The following is a 15,164-nucleotide window of genomic DNA, read 5'->3' on the forward strand; positions in this document are numbered from 1 at the left end:
ACCATTGGAAAAGATTCTCTGGGACAAGATCTATATGCATTTAGAAGCAAACTGAGTCATTAACAACGGACAACATGGTTTTGTGCAGGGGAGGTTGTGCCTCACTAACTTGATCGAGCTTTTTGAGGAGGTGACAAAGATGATTGAGGGAAAAGCAGTTGATGTCTCCATGGACTTTAATAAAGCCTTTGACAAGGACCCCTATGGCAGACTGGTACAAAAGGTGAAGTCACATGGTATCAGGAGTGAGCTGGCAAGATGGAGACAGAACTGGCTTAGTCACAGGAGACAGAGGGTAGCGACGGAAGGATGCTTTTCAGAATGGAGGGCTGTGACTAGTGGTGTTCCACAGGGATCAGTGCTGGGACCTCTGCTGTTCATGATCTACATAAATGTTTTGGAGGAAAATGGAGCTGGTCTAACTAGTAAGTCTGTGGATGATACAAAAATTGGTGGAGTTGCAGATAGTGGGGAGGATTGTCAGAGGATACAGCAGGATATAGATCAGTTCGAGCTGTGGGCAGAAAATTGGCAGATGGAGTTTAATCCTGATAAATGTGATGCATTTTGGAACATGAAGTACAGGTGGAAATTATATGGTGAATGGCAGAACCTTTAGGAGTGTTGATATGCAGAGGGATCTGGGTGTACAGGTCCACAGATCAGTGAAGGTGGCAGTGGAGGTAGATAAGGTAGTAAAAGCGGCCGATGGCATGCTTGCCTTCATTGGAAGGGCCATTGAGTATAAAGATAGACAAGTAATGCTGCAATTTTATAGAACTTTAGTTAGGCCACACTTGGAATATTGTGTACAGTTTTGGTCACTACACTACCAAATGGATGTAGATGCTTTGGAGAGGGTGCAGAAAAGATTTACCAGCATGTTATCTGGTATGGGGGATTTTAGCGATGAAGAAAGGATAGACTGAGTTTGGTTTCACTGGAACACAGGAAGTTGAGGGGCGACCTGATAGAAGTTTATAAGATTGTGAATGGCATGGACAGAGTGGGAAATTTGGGGCTTTTTCTCAGGGGAAAAGGGTCAATTACTAGGGTACACAGATTCAATGTGTGGGCTTGGGGGTTGGAAGTGGGGGATAAGTTTAAATGAGATGGGTGAGGCAGGGTTTTCCTACAAAAAGTGGTGAGAGCCTGGAACGTGCTGCCCGAGGAGGAGGTGGAAGCAGACACAATAGCAGCATCCAAGAAGCACCTGGACAGATACATGACAGGGGCATGGGATCCGGACTTGTAGTCCAGCAAGTAGGCTAGCTGTTTGTCAGGATGTCCAAGAATGTAGGGAGGCTGTGGAGAAGGTAGCACTGACAGGGAGTACTTGCGGACACAGAGATGGGCTCAAGTGTGTATACTTCAATCCAAGGAGTATCAGAAATAAGGTGGGTGAACTTAAGACGTGGATCGGTACCTGGGACTACGATGTTGTGGCCATCACGGAAACGTGGATAGAAGAGGGACAGGAATGGTTGTTGGAGGTTCCTGGTTACAGATGTTTCAGTAAGATTAGGGAGGGTGGTAAAAAAGGAGGGGGGGGGTGGCATTGCGAATTAGAAATGGTATAACGGCTGCAGAAAGGCAGTTCGAGGGGGATCTGCCTTTGGAGGTAGTATGGGCTGAAGTCAGAAATAGGAAAGGTGCAGTCACCTTGTTGGGTGTTTACTATAGGCCCCCCAATAGCAGCGGAGATGTGGAGAAACAGATTGGGAAACAGATTTTGGAAAGGTGCAGAAGCCACAGGGTAGTAGTCATGAGTGATTTCAACTTCCCAAACATTGATTGGAAGCTCTTTAGATCAAGTAGATTGGATGGGGCGGTGTTTGTGCAGTGTGTACAGGAAGCTTTTCTAACTCAAAATGTAGATTGCCCGACCAGAGGGGAGGCCATATTGGATTTGGTACTTGGTAATGAACCGGGACAAGTGATGGGCTTGTTAGTGGGTGAACATTTTGGTGATGGTGACCACAATTCTGTGACTTTCACCTTGGTTATGGAGAGAGATAGGTGCGTGCAACAGGGTAGGTTTTACAATTGGGGGAAGGGTAAATATGATGCTGTAAGACAGGATCTGAGGAGCATGAGTTGGGAACATAGGCTGTCAGGGAAGGGTGTCGTGGAAATGTGGTACTTTTTCAAGGAGCAGATACGACGTGTCCTTGATATGTATGTACCTGTTAGGCAGGAAAGAAATGGTCGTGTGAGGAAACCTTGGTTGACGAGGGAGGTTGAATGTCTTGTAAAGAGGAAGAAGGGGGCTTACATAAGGTTGAGGAAACAAGGTTCAGACAGAGCATTGGAGGGATACAGGATTGCCAGAAGGCAGCTGAAGAAAGGGATTAGGAGAGCTAAGAGAGGGCATGAAAAATCTTTGGCGGATAGGATCAAGGATAACCCCAAGGCATTTTATGCGTATGTGAGAAACATGAGAATGACGAGAACGAGGGTAGGTCCGATCAAGGACAGTAGTGGGAGGACGTGTATTGAGTCGGAAGAGATAAGTGAGGTCTTGAATGAGTACTTTTCTTCAGTATTTACAAACGAGAGGGACCGTATTGTTGAAGAGGAGAGTGTGAAATGGACTGGTAAGCTAGAGGAGATACTTGTTAGGAAGGAAGATGTGTTGGACATTTTGAATAACTTGAGGATAGACAAGTCCCCCGGGCCTGACGGGATATATCCTAGGATTATGTGGGAAGCAAGAGAGGAAATTGCAGAGCCGTTGGCAATGATCTTTTCGTCTTCACTGTCAACAGGGGTGGTACCAGGGTACTGGAGAGTGGCGAATGTTGTGCCCCTGTTCAAAAAAGGGAATAGGGATAACCCCGGGAATTACAGGCCAGTTAGTCGTACTTCGGTGGTAGGCAAAGTAATGGAAAGGGTACTGAGGGATAGGATTTATGAGTATCTGGAAAGACACTGCTTGATTAGGGACAGCCAGCATGGATTTGTGAAGGGTAGGTCTTGCCTTACAAGTCTGATTGAATTCTTTGAGGAGGTGACCAAGCATGTGGATGAGGGTAGAGCAGTGGATGTAGTATACATGGATTTTAGTAAGGCATTTGATAAGGTTCCCCATGGTAGGCTTATGCGGAAAGTCAGGAGGCATGGGATAGTGGGAAATTTGGCTAGTTGGATAGAAAACTGGCTAACCGGTCGAAGTCAGAGAGTGGTGGTAGATGGTAAATATTCAGCCTGGAGTCCAGTTACAAGTGGAGTTCCGCAGGGATCAGTTCTGGGTCCTCTGCTGTTTGTAATTTTTATTAATGACTTGGAAGAGGGAGTCGAAGGGTGGGTCAGTAAATTTACAGATGATACGAAGATTGGTGGAGTTGTGGATAGTGAGGAGGGCTGTTGTCGGCTGCAAAGGGACTTAGATATGATGCAGAGCTGGGCTGAGGAGTGGCAGATGGAGTTCAACCCTGCCAAGTGTGAGGTTGTCCATTTTGGAAGGACAAGTAAGAATGCGGAATACAGGGTTAACGGTAGGGTTCTTAGTGAGGTGGAGGAGCAGAGGGATCTTGGGGTCTATGTTCATAGATCTTTGAATGTTGCCACTCAGGTGGATAGAGCTTGTAAGAAGGCCTATGGTGTATTAGCGTTCATTAGCAGAGGGACTGAATTCAAGAGTCGTGAAGTGATGTTGCAGCTGTACAGGACTTTGGTTAGGCCACATTTGGAGTACTGTGTGCAGTTCTGGTCGCCTCACTTTAGGAAAGATGTGGAAGCTTTGGAGAGGGTGCAGAGAAGATTTACCAGGATGTTGCCTGGAATGGAGAATAGGTCGTACAAGGATAGGTTGAGCGTGCTAGGCCTTTTCTCATTGGAACGGAGAAGGATGAGGGGTGACTTGATAGAGGTGTATAAGATAATCAGGGGAATAGATAGAGTAGACAATCAGAAACTTTTTCCCCGGGTACAACAGAGTGTTACAAGGGGACATAAATTTAAGGTGAAGACTGGAAGGTATAGGGGAGATGTCAGGTGTAGGTTCTTTACACAGAGAGTGTTGGGGGCATGGAATGCACTGCCTGTGGGAGTGGCAGAGTCAGAATCATTGGCGAACCTTAAGTGGCAATTGGGTAGGTACATGGATGGGTGCTTAAGCTAGGACAAATATTCGGCACAACATCGTGGGCCGAAGGGCCTGTTCTGTGCTGTATTGTTCTATGTCTATGTCTATGTCTATGTCTATGACTGGGAAGGGAATAGAGGGATAGGATCCTGTCAGTGAAGGCAGTTTTAGTATGGAAGGGCAAAATGTGTCAGCGCAGGCTTGGAGGGCTGAAGGGCCTGTACCTATGTTGTAGTGTTCTTTATTCACTCACCTGTCTCTCAAAGGGGCCTAAGCTGCCCATTTTGAATATTGATAGGTAGAACAATAATGAGAAAGTCATGCTGAATGTTCTGCTTTGATCTTTTTCACTGTGATGTCTGATTCTGGCCCAGAAATGATATTCAAATCAATCTCCAAAAGTTCAATAAAATTGTTAAAGCTCTGAATATTACCCCTGTCCTTTATTGGAAATTCAATGAATTGATTCTTCTACTCCTTTCCATTGCCTACATATAATGGAAGTTATTCAAAACTTTGGAAACACTTACAGGGAATGCTGAGAGGAAGGGGTTATCAATTAAACTTGCTGAATAAAAGACAATTTACACTCCAGGTAGTCCTCCATTTCTGCAGCTTTGCTATCAGATGGTTTTTACATTACTATCCCATCATCCCAATAATGCACACCTGGTGCCATCATCATTCATTATATTATTTAATGATGATCTGTATTGAACGTTAATTTTATAAAATCTTTTACTTACAGACACCATTTTCACCAAAAGGTGACAGAGGTCCACAGGGTGTCCCTGGAAACCCTGGTATCCCAGGAGCTACGGGCCCTCCTGGTTCACCTGGCTTTGGGCCTCTAGGTATTCAAGGGCTCAAAGGAAATCGTGGTGTACCTGGATTTCGAGGAGTTGATGGTGTCCCAGGTTCGTTTGACAGTTTGATGTTAAAAAGTTCACAAGTCCTAGAAATGCCTATCACCCCCTTTATTCAGTGTACTCCGCTGTGGGCTACACTGACTTACCAGCTGAGTATGTTCAGGTAAAATATAGAATGGTTGCCAATACTGATTAGAGATGTGTTTGTTTCAAACTACCTTATTTAACACAAACTATTTCATTAATTTCACATTACAAATCACTTGTGTAATAGGAGTAACCATTCAAAAGAGCTAATGAACAAATTTAAAGGTAAAAAAACCTATCATCTCTAGAGATGAAGAGGTTAGGAAAAAACCAAACACACTTCTCTCTTGGCACAGCATTAGATTTCCAGATCATTATTGACAGATTTGAGCTTATATTTTCTTCACCATACCCCAGGTCTCTTTCTGCTGGTACTCAGTCTTGTCAGATTGTAAACCTGCATTAACACATCCCAGATCATGGGAATGGTCAGACCAAATATAATGCACTTCATCTGCACCAACTCCTGCTTAGGACAATGATAAAAGGGTGTTCAGGAATTCAGCATCAATATTTTATGAAACCTAATTGCCCCTTGCTTTGTTTTCTGTTGGTGAATTTCAAGATAAATAAATTTTGTTTTGAAAAATGAAACAAATTTCCATTGCAAGCCTACAGGCTGAGTTTGTGAGAGTCTGTAGTTGTACCAATATCATTCTTCTGTTGTGGAGGACTCTGCTACTAAGGAACACAGAAAAGATGATAAAAGGTTTGATACCCCGTTACGCTGAATTAGCTGACCACATCTAGAACTCAGAACAGAGAATGTAGAAAGTTACAGCACAGAACAAGCCCTTCAGCCTATGATGTTGTACTGAGGATGAATCCTAATAGATCACAGAACATAGAACATAGAAGAATACAGCGCAGTACAGGCCCTTCGGCCCTCGATGTTGCGCCGATCCAAGCCCACCTAACCTACACTAGCCCACTATCCTCCATATGCCTATCCAATGCCCGCTTAAATGCCCATAATCAGGGAGAGTCCACCACTGCTACTGGCAGGGCATTCCATGAACTCACGACTCGCTGAGTAAAGAACCTACCCCTAACATCTGTCCTATACCTACCCCCCCTTAATTTAAAGCTATGCCCCCTTGTAATAGCTGACTCCATACGTGGAAAAAGATTCTCACTGTCGACCCTATCTAAACCCCTAATCATCTTGTACACCTCTATCAAGTCACCCCTAAACCTTCTTTTCTCCAATGAAAACAACCCCAAGTGCCTCAGCCTTTCCTCATACGATCTTTCTACCATACCAGGCAACATCCTGGTAAACCTCCTCTGCACCCGTTCCAGTGCCTCCACATCCTTCCTATAGTATGGCGACCAAAACTGCACACAATACTCCAGATGCGGCCGCACCAGAGTCTTATACAATTGCAACATGACCTCAGGGCTCCGGAACTCAATTCCTCTACCAATAAAAGCCAGTACGCCATATGCCTTCTTCACCGCACTATTTATCTGGGTGGCAACTTTCAAAGATCTGTGTACATGGACACCAAGATCCCTCTGCTCATCCACACTACCAAGTATCCGACCATTAGCCCAGTACCCCATCTTTTTGTTACTCTTACCAAAGTGAATCACCTCACACTTAGCTACATTAAACTCCATTTGCCACCTTTCTGCCCAGTTCTGCAGCTTATCTATATCCCGCTGTAACCTGCCACATCCTTCCGCACTGTCTACAACTCCTCCGACTTTCATATCATCCGCAAACTTGCTCACCCACCCTTCTAACCCCTCCTCCAGGTCATTTATAAAAATGACAAACAGCAATGGTCCCAAAACAGATCCTTGTGGAACACCGCTAGTGACGGCACTCCAAGATGAACCTTTGCCATCAACTACTACACTCTGTCTTCTTCCAGCCAGCCAACTCCTAATCCAAACCTCCAACTCACCCTCAATGCCATACCTCCGTATTTTTTGCAGTAGTCTACCATGGGGAACCTTATCAAACGCCTTACTAAAATCCATATACACCACATCTACCGCTTTCCCCTCATCGACCTCCTTAGTCACCTTCTCAAAAATCTAAAATAAAATAACCTAACCTACACACCCCTCAACTCACTGCTGTCCATGTGCATGTCCAGCAGTCGCTTAAATGTCCCTAATGACTCTGCTTCCACCATCACAGCTAGCAAAGCATTCCATGCATTCACAACTCTCTGCATAAAAAACCTACCTCTGAAGCCTTCTCTTTAACCTACTCCTAACACCTAAAAACTATGACCCCTCGTGCCAGTCAATCCTGCCCTGGGGAAAAGTCTCTGGTTATTGACTCGATCCATGCCTCTCATTATCTTGTATACCTCAATCAGGTCTCCTCTCTTCCTCCTTCTTTCCAGAGAGTTAAGTCTGAGCTTATTCAACCTCTCTTCGTAAGACAAGACCTCCAGTCCAGGCAGCATCCTGGTAAACCTTCTTTGCACCCTCTCCAAAGCCTCTCTATCCTTCCTATAATAGGCCAACCAGAACTGGACATAATACTCCGTGTGGTCTCACCAGGGTTTTATGGAACTGCTGCAAAACCTCACGGCTCTTAAACTCAATCCCCTTGTTAATGAAAGCCAAAACACTATATGCTTTCTTAACAACTCTATCCACTTGGGTGGCAACTTTGAGGGATCTATGCACTTGAACACCAAGATCCCACTGTCCCTCCACACTGCCAAGAATCCTGTGTTTAATCCTATATTCAGCATTCAAGGTCAAACTTTCAAAATGCATCACTTCGCATTTATCCAGGTTGAATTCCATCTGCCGTTTCTCAGCCCAGCTCTGCATCCTGTCTATGTCACGCTGCAGCCTGCAGTTGCCCTCTATACTATCGATGACACCTTCAACCTTTGTGTCATCTGCAAATTTACTAACCCACCCCTCAACCTCCTCATCCAATTCATTTGTAAAAACTACAAAAAGCAGAGGCCCAAGAACAGAGCCCTGAGGGACACCCCTCACCACTGACCTCCAGGCAGAATACTTTCCATCTACAACCACTCTCTGATTTCTGTCAGCCAACCAATTCTGAATCCAGATAGCCAAATCTCCCTGCATCCCATAACCCCTGACTTATGAATGAGCCTACATTGGGGAACCTTATTAAATGCCTTGCTGAAGTCCATATATACTACATCCACTACTCGGCCTTCATCGACCTGTCTTGTCACCTCCTCAAAGTACTCAATAAGATTTGTGAGGCACGTCCTGCCCCTCACAAAGCCATGGTGACTGCTTTTAATCATGCTATTCTTTTCCAAATAATCATAAATCCTATCCCTCAGAGGGATCTGAGGTAGTACAGAAATGTTGCGAATGGCCTGATTCCTTCTGGACTGGGAAGGTGACTACAATCTCATTAACTTTTATATATTTTTATATCTGTGGCTATTAATTGAGGATAAAATTGCTCTTTTTGATGATGACCAATATTTAATAATCCTTTGGCAATCAACGTCTCGGCTCGCTCATAAAGACTGGATTCCTGTGCTTAGTATCTGCCAAATGTTTATTGTAAAATAACTGCAATCCAACACAGGAAATAAGAAAATTGGAAAACTAGGGTCTTCAGTTCTTTTTAAATCTGCTTATGGCAGTACACGACAAGGAAAGCCTTGCTGATTGTAAGTGGGTATCACTCAATGATACTACATCAAGATGAGGACATCACGGTGACTCAGTGGTTAGCACAGCTGCCTTACAGTGCCAGGGACCCATTTTTAATTCCAGTCTTGGGTGACTGTGTGGAGTTTGCACATTCTCTCCATGTCTGCATGGGTTTATGCTGGGTGCTCTGGTTTTCTTCCACAGTCTAAAAGTGAACAGGTTACATGGATTGCCATGCTAAGTTGCCGTATAGAGTCCAGGGATGTGTAGATTAGCCATAGTAAATGTGGGATTATGGGGGTCAGTAGGGATCTGGGTGGATTGCTCTTCGGAGGGTCAGTTATGGACTCAATGGGCCAAGTGGCCTCTTTCTGTACTGTAGAGTTTCTACAATTCTAAGAAAAATACAAGCTCAGCTTTAATTTCTAAAGTTGTTTAGTTGTGTACCATATGTGGTTGTGATGGCAGTGCATGAACTTTTCCTAAACCTTTATCAGTGTTGTCTAATTTTTGCTGCTCTTATTTTCCTTTCACTCTTCTTTCTCACAGCAATTCGACTCCGAGAAACACCAGGAAAGGGGTGATTCAGATCCTGCTGCCATTTTCATGTTATGTTGTTAAGATGATATGACATAGTATCCTGGCTTATGTACAATACTTTCTTTAATAGTTCCAGTTAATAATTCTCTCACTGCTGCTCTTTGTTCTAGGTGAGAAAGGAGACAGGAATAATGAGTCCGCAGTCCCAGGCCCAATTGGGCTTCGTGGTGAAACAGGAGCTCCTGGACCAGTGGGTTTCCCAGGTAAATACAGATCCTTTTGTGCAGATACATTTAGCAATAAGTGAATATTCCATCAAGAAACTTATACTAATATTGGAAAAACTGATGCACAAAAGAAATCCCTTGGTTCATTGCTATTTACTGTTTGAGCATTTTCTGAAACAATTCAGTGACATCATATTTCATTTATTTTCCAAAGATGCTTCAGATTGTTGCTGGTCCTGTCTCCCAAAGCCAGACAGCACAGAAAAAATGTAGAGATTCCTCCAATGCATTCCTCTCTTGACATAGTTATTTTGGATTATGATCCCAACTGTGCTAAGTGTGCCTGTACTTTTGTGGATGTGGTGTATGTAAATCAAAGGATACACATCCTCTAATGGACTCATCATTTTACACTCTTCTAATGCTAGAGATGTCTAGACTGTGGGAGTGTAGAGAGAGCCATGATCAGGCCAAGTAGAAATAGGGGCCTGGAGGGTAATTGCTTTCAGAGTACTATCTTGCTCAAGACATGAACAGGCACCAGTAAAGAAATGTTGAAAATAGAGGAATTTTGAATATGCAGTGTCCTAGCTGCCTCTTTCTCTACTATACATTTTAGTCTGAAAAACCATAACTGGTCATAAGTAGATGAAGACAGGAACAGTAAATGGTGACCAGAACATTTGCTTTCACATTTTTTGTCCCTTTCCATTCTTGATTTCTTGGCAACTGTTTGGCATTTTGTGCTCAAAAGCACGGTTAAGACTAAAAAATCATTGCAAAAAGTGTTTTTTTTTAAATATTCTTTTATGGGATGTGGGCATTGCTGGTTGGATCATCCCATATAACCCAAACCTAATTGTCTTTAGAAGGTGACGGTAAGCCACTTTCTTGAACTGCTGCAGTCTGTGTGGTGTAGGCACACTTCCACTACTGTTGGGAAGTGCATTCCAGGATTTTGACCCAGTGACACGGAAGGATCAGTGATATATTTCCAAGTCAGGATGGTGAGTGATTTGGGGGATCTTGCAGCTGGTGGTGTTCCCATGTATCTGCTACCCTTGTCCTTCCAGATGGAAGTAGCTGTGGGTTTGAAAGATCCTGTCAAAGGAGTGTTGGTGCATTGCATCTTGAAGGTGGGAAATACTGCTGTCACTGTGCATCAGTGGTAGATGGAGGAATGTTTACCATGGTGGATGGGTAGCAGGTCAAGTGGGGCTGCTTCATTCTGGATAGTGCCAAGCTTCTTACGTGTTATTGGAGCTGCCCCCATCCAGTTAAATTCCCTCTTTGTTGGAGGTAGTCATTGCGTGGCACTAATGCACCAAGAGTGTTGCTTTCAACTTTTGAGACTAAGCCTGAATATTGTCCAGGTCTTGCTGCATATGGACACAGATTTCAGTACCTGAGGAGTCACAAATGGTGCTGAGCATTGTTGAATCATCAGGGAGCATCCCCACTTGGGAATGATTGGAAGGTCATTGATGAAGTAGCTGTAGATGACTGTGGCTAGGACACTACCCCTGAAGGTTCTGATGGCAAAGTGGCAGTGTCCCTACTTCTGAACCAGAAGGCCAGGGTGAAGTCCCACCTCCTTCACCTCCAAAAGGTTGATTAAATATAATTACTCTGAGGCACTCCTACAGAGATGTCACCAGGTTATGATGACTGACCACCAACAATCACATCCATCATCCTTTAGGTTAGGTGCAACCTCAACCAGTGGAGAGAATTCCTCCAGATGCCCATTAACTCTGGTTTTGCTAGTGCTCCTGGATGCACACTTGGTCAAATGCAGCCTTGATGTGAAGTTCAGTCACTCTTACCTCATGTCTACAGTTTAACCTTACCCTATGCTTAGACCAAGTCTGTTATGAGTGGCCTTGGTGGAACCCAAAGTTAAGCATTGGTGAGCTGGTTATTACTGTCTATGTGCTACTCGATAGCAATTTTCAAATTTGTCAGGTAGATGTGAGTTTGTCTTAACTAGTGGAACAGCTTGGCTCAGAGAATATCTTATTCTGGAGGACAAGCCTTTATTACCATTGGTGGAATAGGCCCTTGTTGTGTCCTGTACCTTCAGCTGCTTTCTGATGTTCCATGAAATGAATCAAATCAGCTGAAGACTGACATCTGTAGAGCTGGCCAGGGACAAAAATCACACCCACAACCTGCCCCCAACCTCCAACCTGAGCACAGCAGACCAGCTATGCTGGGCACAGCAGATCCCTAGAACCTCAAACCCCTGCTATTAGAGCCTGAGGTATTACACTGTCCAAAGCCCTGATGCAAGCAACCTCCACAGGAGGCCGAAATGGGTCAACCATGGCACTTGTGGGAATATTCACAACTGGATAAGAAGATGGGGAGGCTTTAGCAGGGGCAAGAGGATCAAATCAATGAAGTCCCTCCTGGAGTATAGCCAGCACAGGACAGAGTTTAAGAAAGCAATCAGGAGAGCAAAGAGGGGCCTGAAAAACCCTGGTTGGGTAAGATTCGGGAGAATCCCAAGGTATCTATAATCCCAAAATGAAAGTATATTAGGGGGAAGAGAATAAAGTTGGGCCAATTAGGGACCAAGGGGAAACTATGTGTGGAACTGAAGATCATTGGTAGGATGTTAAATGAGTACTTCACTTGTGTCTTTTCTCAGAAGGAGAATGTAGGTACAGAATATGAGAAGCAATGTGAGGTTCTCTAGCAGATTGACATATAGGGAGTGAGGAGGCATTGGAGGTTTTGTCAGGCTTAAAAATGGTCAAATTCCCAGGTCTAGATGAGGTGTATCCCAGGGCGTGGAAGGTAAGGGAGGAAATTACAGGGGCTCTGACCTAACTTTTTATTCCTTTCTGGCCACAGGAGAGGTGCCAGACAACTGGAGGATAGTTACTGTGATTTCACTTTATAAGAGGTCTGGTTGAGATAAACTAGTGAATTACAGACCAATGAGCCATACACCAGTGGAAGAGAAAATTCTGAAGGAGTATATTAATCTTCAATTTGAGACACAAGGTTTGATCAGGGATAGTCAGCATGGGTTTGTCAGCAATATATCATGTCTCAAAGTTGAATAAATTTCTGGTGGACAGTCAGGTATTTGGATGAGGGTAGTGCAGTTGATGCAGTTTATATGATTTCATCAAGGCCTTTGACAAGGTCCTACATGGAAGACTGATAAAGAATGTACAAGCTCATGTGATCCTGTGTGACTTGGCAAGATAGAACCAAAATTGGCTTAGCGACAGGAGACAATGTATAACGTTAAAAGGCTGTTTGTATGTAGGCTAGTGTCTAGTGGTGTACCACAGAGATCAGTGCTGGGTTTCTTATTGTTCCTGATTTATGTAAATAGCACAGAAAATTGCAGAAGGAGTGATAATTAAATTTGTGAATGACACAAAGATTGGCTAGGTGGTTAATAGTGAGGAAGAGGTGTTAGGTTATAGGACGATACAAATGAATTGGTCAGATGGGCAGATGGAATTTAACCCTGTGAAGTGTGAGGTGATGCACTTTGAGTGAAGGAACAAGACAAGGGAGTACTCAATGATTGGTAGGAAGCTCAGAGGAACAGAAGGATTTTGGGATGCTAGTCCACAGATCCGTTGAAGTCAGCAGGAGAGGTTAAGTGACATGAGAAATTGTTGACGGATAGGTCAGGGAGAACGCTAAAGCTTGCTGTAGGTATATAAGGGATAAAAGAATGACTAGAGTAAGATTAGGGCCAATCAAGGACAGTAGTGGGAAGTTTTGCGTGGAATCAGAGGAGATAGGGGAAGCGCAAAATGATTATTTGTCATCAGTATTCACACTGGAAAAAGACAATGTTGTAGAGGAGAATACTGAGAAACAGGCCACTAGACTGGATGGGATTGAGGTTCACAAGGAGGAGGTGTTAGCAATTCTGGAAAGTGTGAAAATAGATAAATCGCCTGGGTCAGATGGGATTTATCCTCGGATTCTCTGGGAAACCAGAGAGGAGATTGCAGAGCCTTTAGCTTGGATCTTTAGAGTCATAGAGTCAAAGAGATGTACAGCAAGGAAACAGACCCCTTGGTTCAACTTGTCCATGCCAACCAGACAACCCGTCTTAATGCCAGCACTTGGCCCATATCCCGCTAAACCCTTCCTCTGCATATATCCATCCAGATACCTTTTAAATGCTGTAATTATATCAGTGTCCACCACTTCCTCTGGCAGCTTATTCTATACATGCACACACTCTGCATGAAAACATTGCCCCCTTATGGCCCTTTTATATCTTTCTCCTCTCACCCTAAACCTATGCCCTCTAGTTTTGCAGTCTCCAACCCCAGGGAAAAAGACTGTCTGTTTATCCTATCTCATGATTTTATAAACCTCTATCAGGTCTCCGATGCTCCAGGGAAAATTGCCCCTTCAATTCAGCTTTTCCCTACAGCACAAATTCTCCAATTTATGGTCAGGTTTTCAAATTTCTCCCCTTCAACTTGATTTTCCAGCTCAACAATCAAGCTATCTCAACGTTAATTTTCATTGTCTACAGGATTAGTACCAGAAGACTGGAGGATAGCAAATGTTGTTCCCTTGTTCAAGAAGGGGAGTAGAGACAACCCTGGTAATTATAGACCAGTGAGCCTTCCTTTGGTTGTTGATAAAGATTACAAGAGGTAGGACTTATGATCATCTAGAAAGGAATTAGATTAGGGATAGTCAGCATGGTTGTGTAAAAGGTATGTTGTGCCTCACAAACCCACTTTGAGAAGGTGACCAAACAGGTGGATGAGGGTAAAGCGGTTGATGTGGCGTATGTGGATTCAGGAAGGCATTTAATAAGTTCCCCATGGTAGGCTACTGCACAAAATATGGAGGCATGGGATTGAGGGTGACTTAGCGGTTTGGATCAGAAATTAGCTAGCTGAAAGAAGGTGGTGGTTGATGGGAAATATTCATCCTGGAGCTCAGTTACTAGTGGTGTACAGGAAGGATCTGTTTTGAGTCCACTGCTGTTTGTCATTTTTATAAACAACCTGGATGAGGGCGTAAAAGGATGGGTTAGTAAATTTGCAGACAACACTAAGGTTGGTAGAGTTGTGGATAGTGATGGAGGAGGTTGCAGATTACAGAGGGACATAGTTAAGCTGCAGAGCTGGGCTGAGAGGTGGCAAATGGAGTTTAATGCAGAAAAGTGTGAGGTGATTCATTTTGGAAGGAACAGCAGGAATGCAGAGTACTGGCCGAATGGTAAGATTCTTGGCAGTGTAGATGAGCAGAGGGATCTCGGTGTCCAGGTACGTAGATCCCTCAAAGTTGCCACCAGGTTGTAGGGTGTTAAGAAGGCATATGGTGTGTTAGCTTTTATTAGTAAGGGATCCAGTTTTGGAGCCATGAGGTCATGCTGCAGCTGGAGAAAACTCTGGTGCAGCCGCACTTTAAGTATTGTGTACGGTTCTGGTCACCGCATTACAGGAGGCGGTGTGGAAGCTTTGGAGAGGGTTCAGAGGAGATTTACTAGGAAGTTGCCTGGTATGGAAGGAAGGTCTTACGAGGAAAGGTTCAGGGACTTAAGGCAGTTTTTGTTAGAGAGAAGATGGTTGAGTGGTGACTTAATTGAGACATATAAGATAATCAGAAGGTTAGATAGGGTGGACAATGAGAGCCTTTTTCCTCAGATGGTGATGGCTAGCACAAGGGGACATAGCTTTAAATTGAGGGGTGATATAGGATAGATGTCAGAGGTAGTTTCTTTGCTTC

General features: G+C 44.0%; 1 protein-coding gene across 1 annotated transcript in view; it reads left to right on the top strand.

Moving 5' to 3' along the window:
- The window catches only part of LOC122556243 (uncharacterized), a 288,957-nt gene that overhangs the window by 175,985 nt on the left and 97,808 nt on the right, over window positions 1-15,164 (top strand). The window contains exons 26-27 of the mRNA XM_043702860.2: window positions 4,836-5,004; window positions 9,375-9,467. Coding sequence (XP_043558795.2) covers window positions 4,836-5,004; window positions 9,375-9,467 — 262 coding nt within the window. The remainder of the gene's footprint in view (window positions 1-4,835; window positions 5,005-9,374; window positions 9,468-15,164) is intronic.

The sequence above is a fragment of the Chiloscyllium plagiosum genome, unplaced genomic scaffold (assembly GCF_037043375.1).
Source record: "Chiloscyllium plagiosum isolate Xiang-an unplaced genomic scaffold, Cpla_swu_hap1 HiC_scaffold_13, whole genome shotgun sequence".
NCBI classification, from domain to species: domain Eukaryota; kingdom Metazoa; phylum Chordata; class Chondrichthyes; order Orectolobiformes; family Hemiscylliidae; genus Chiloscyllium; species Chiloscyllium plagiosum.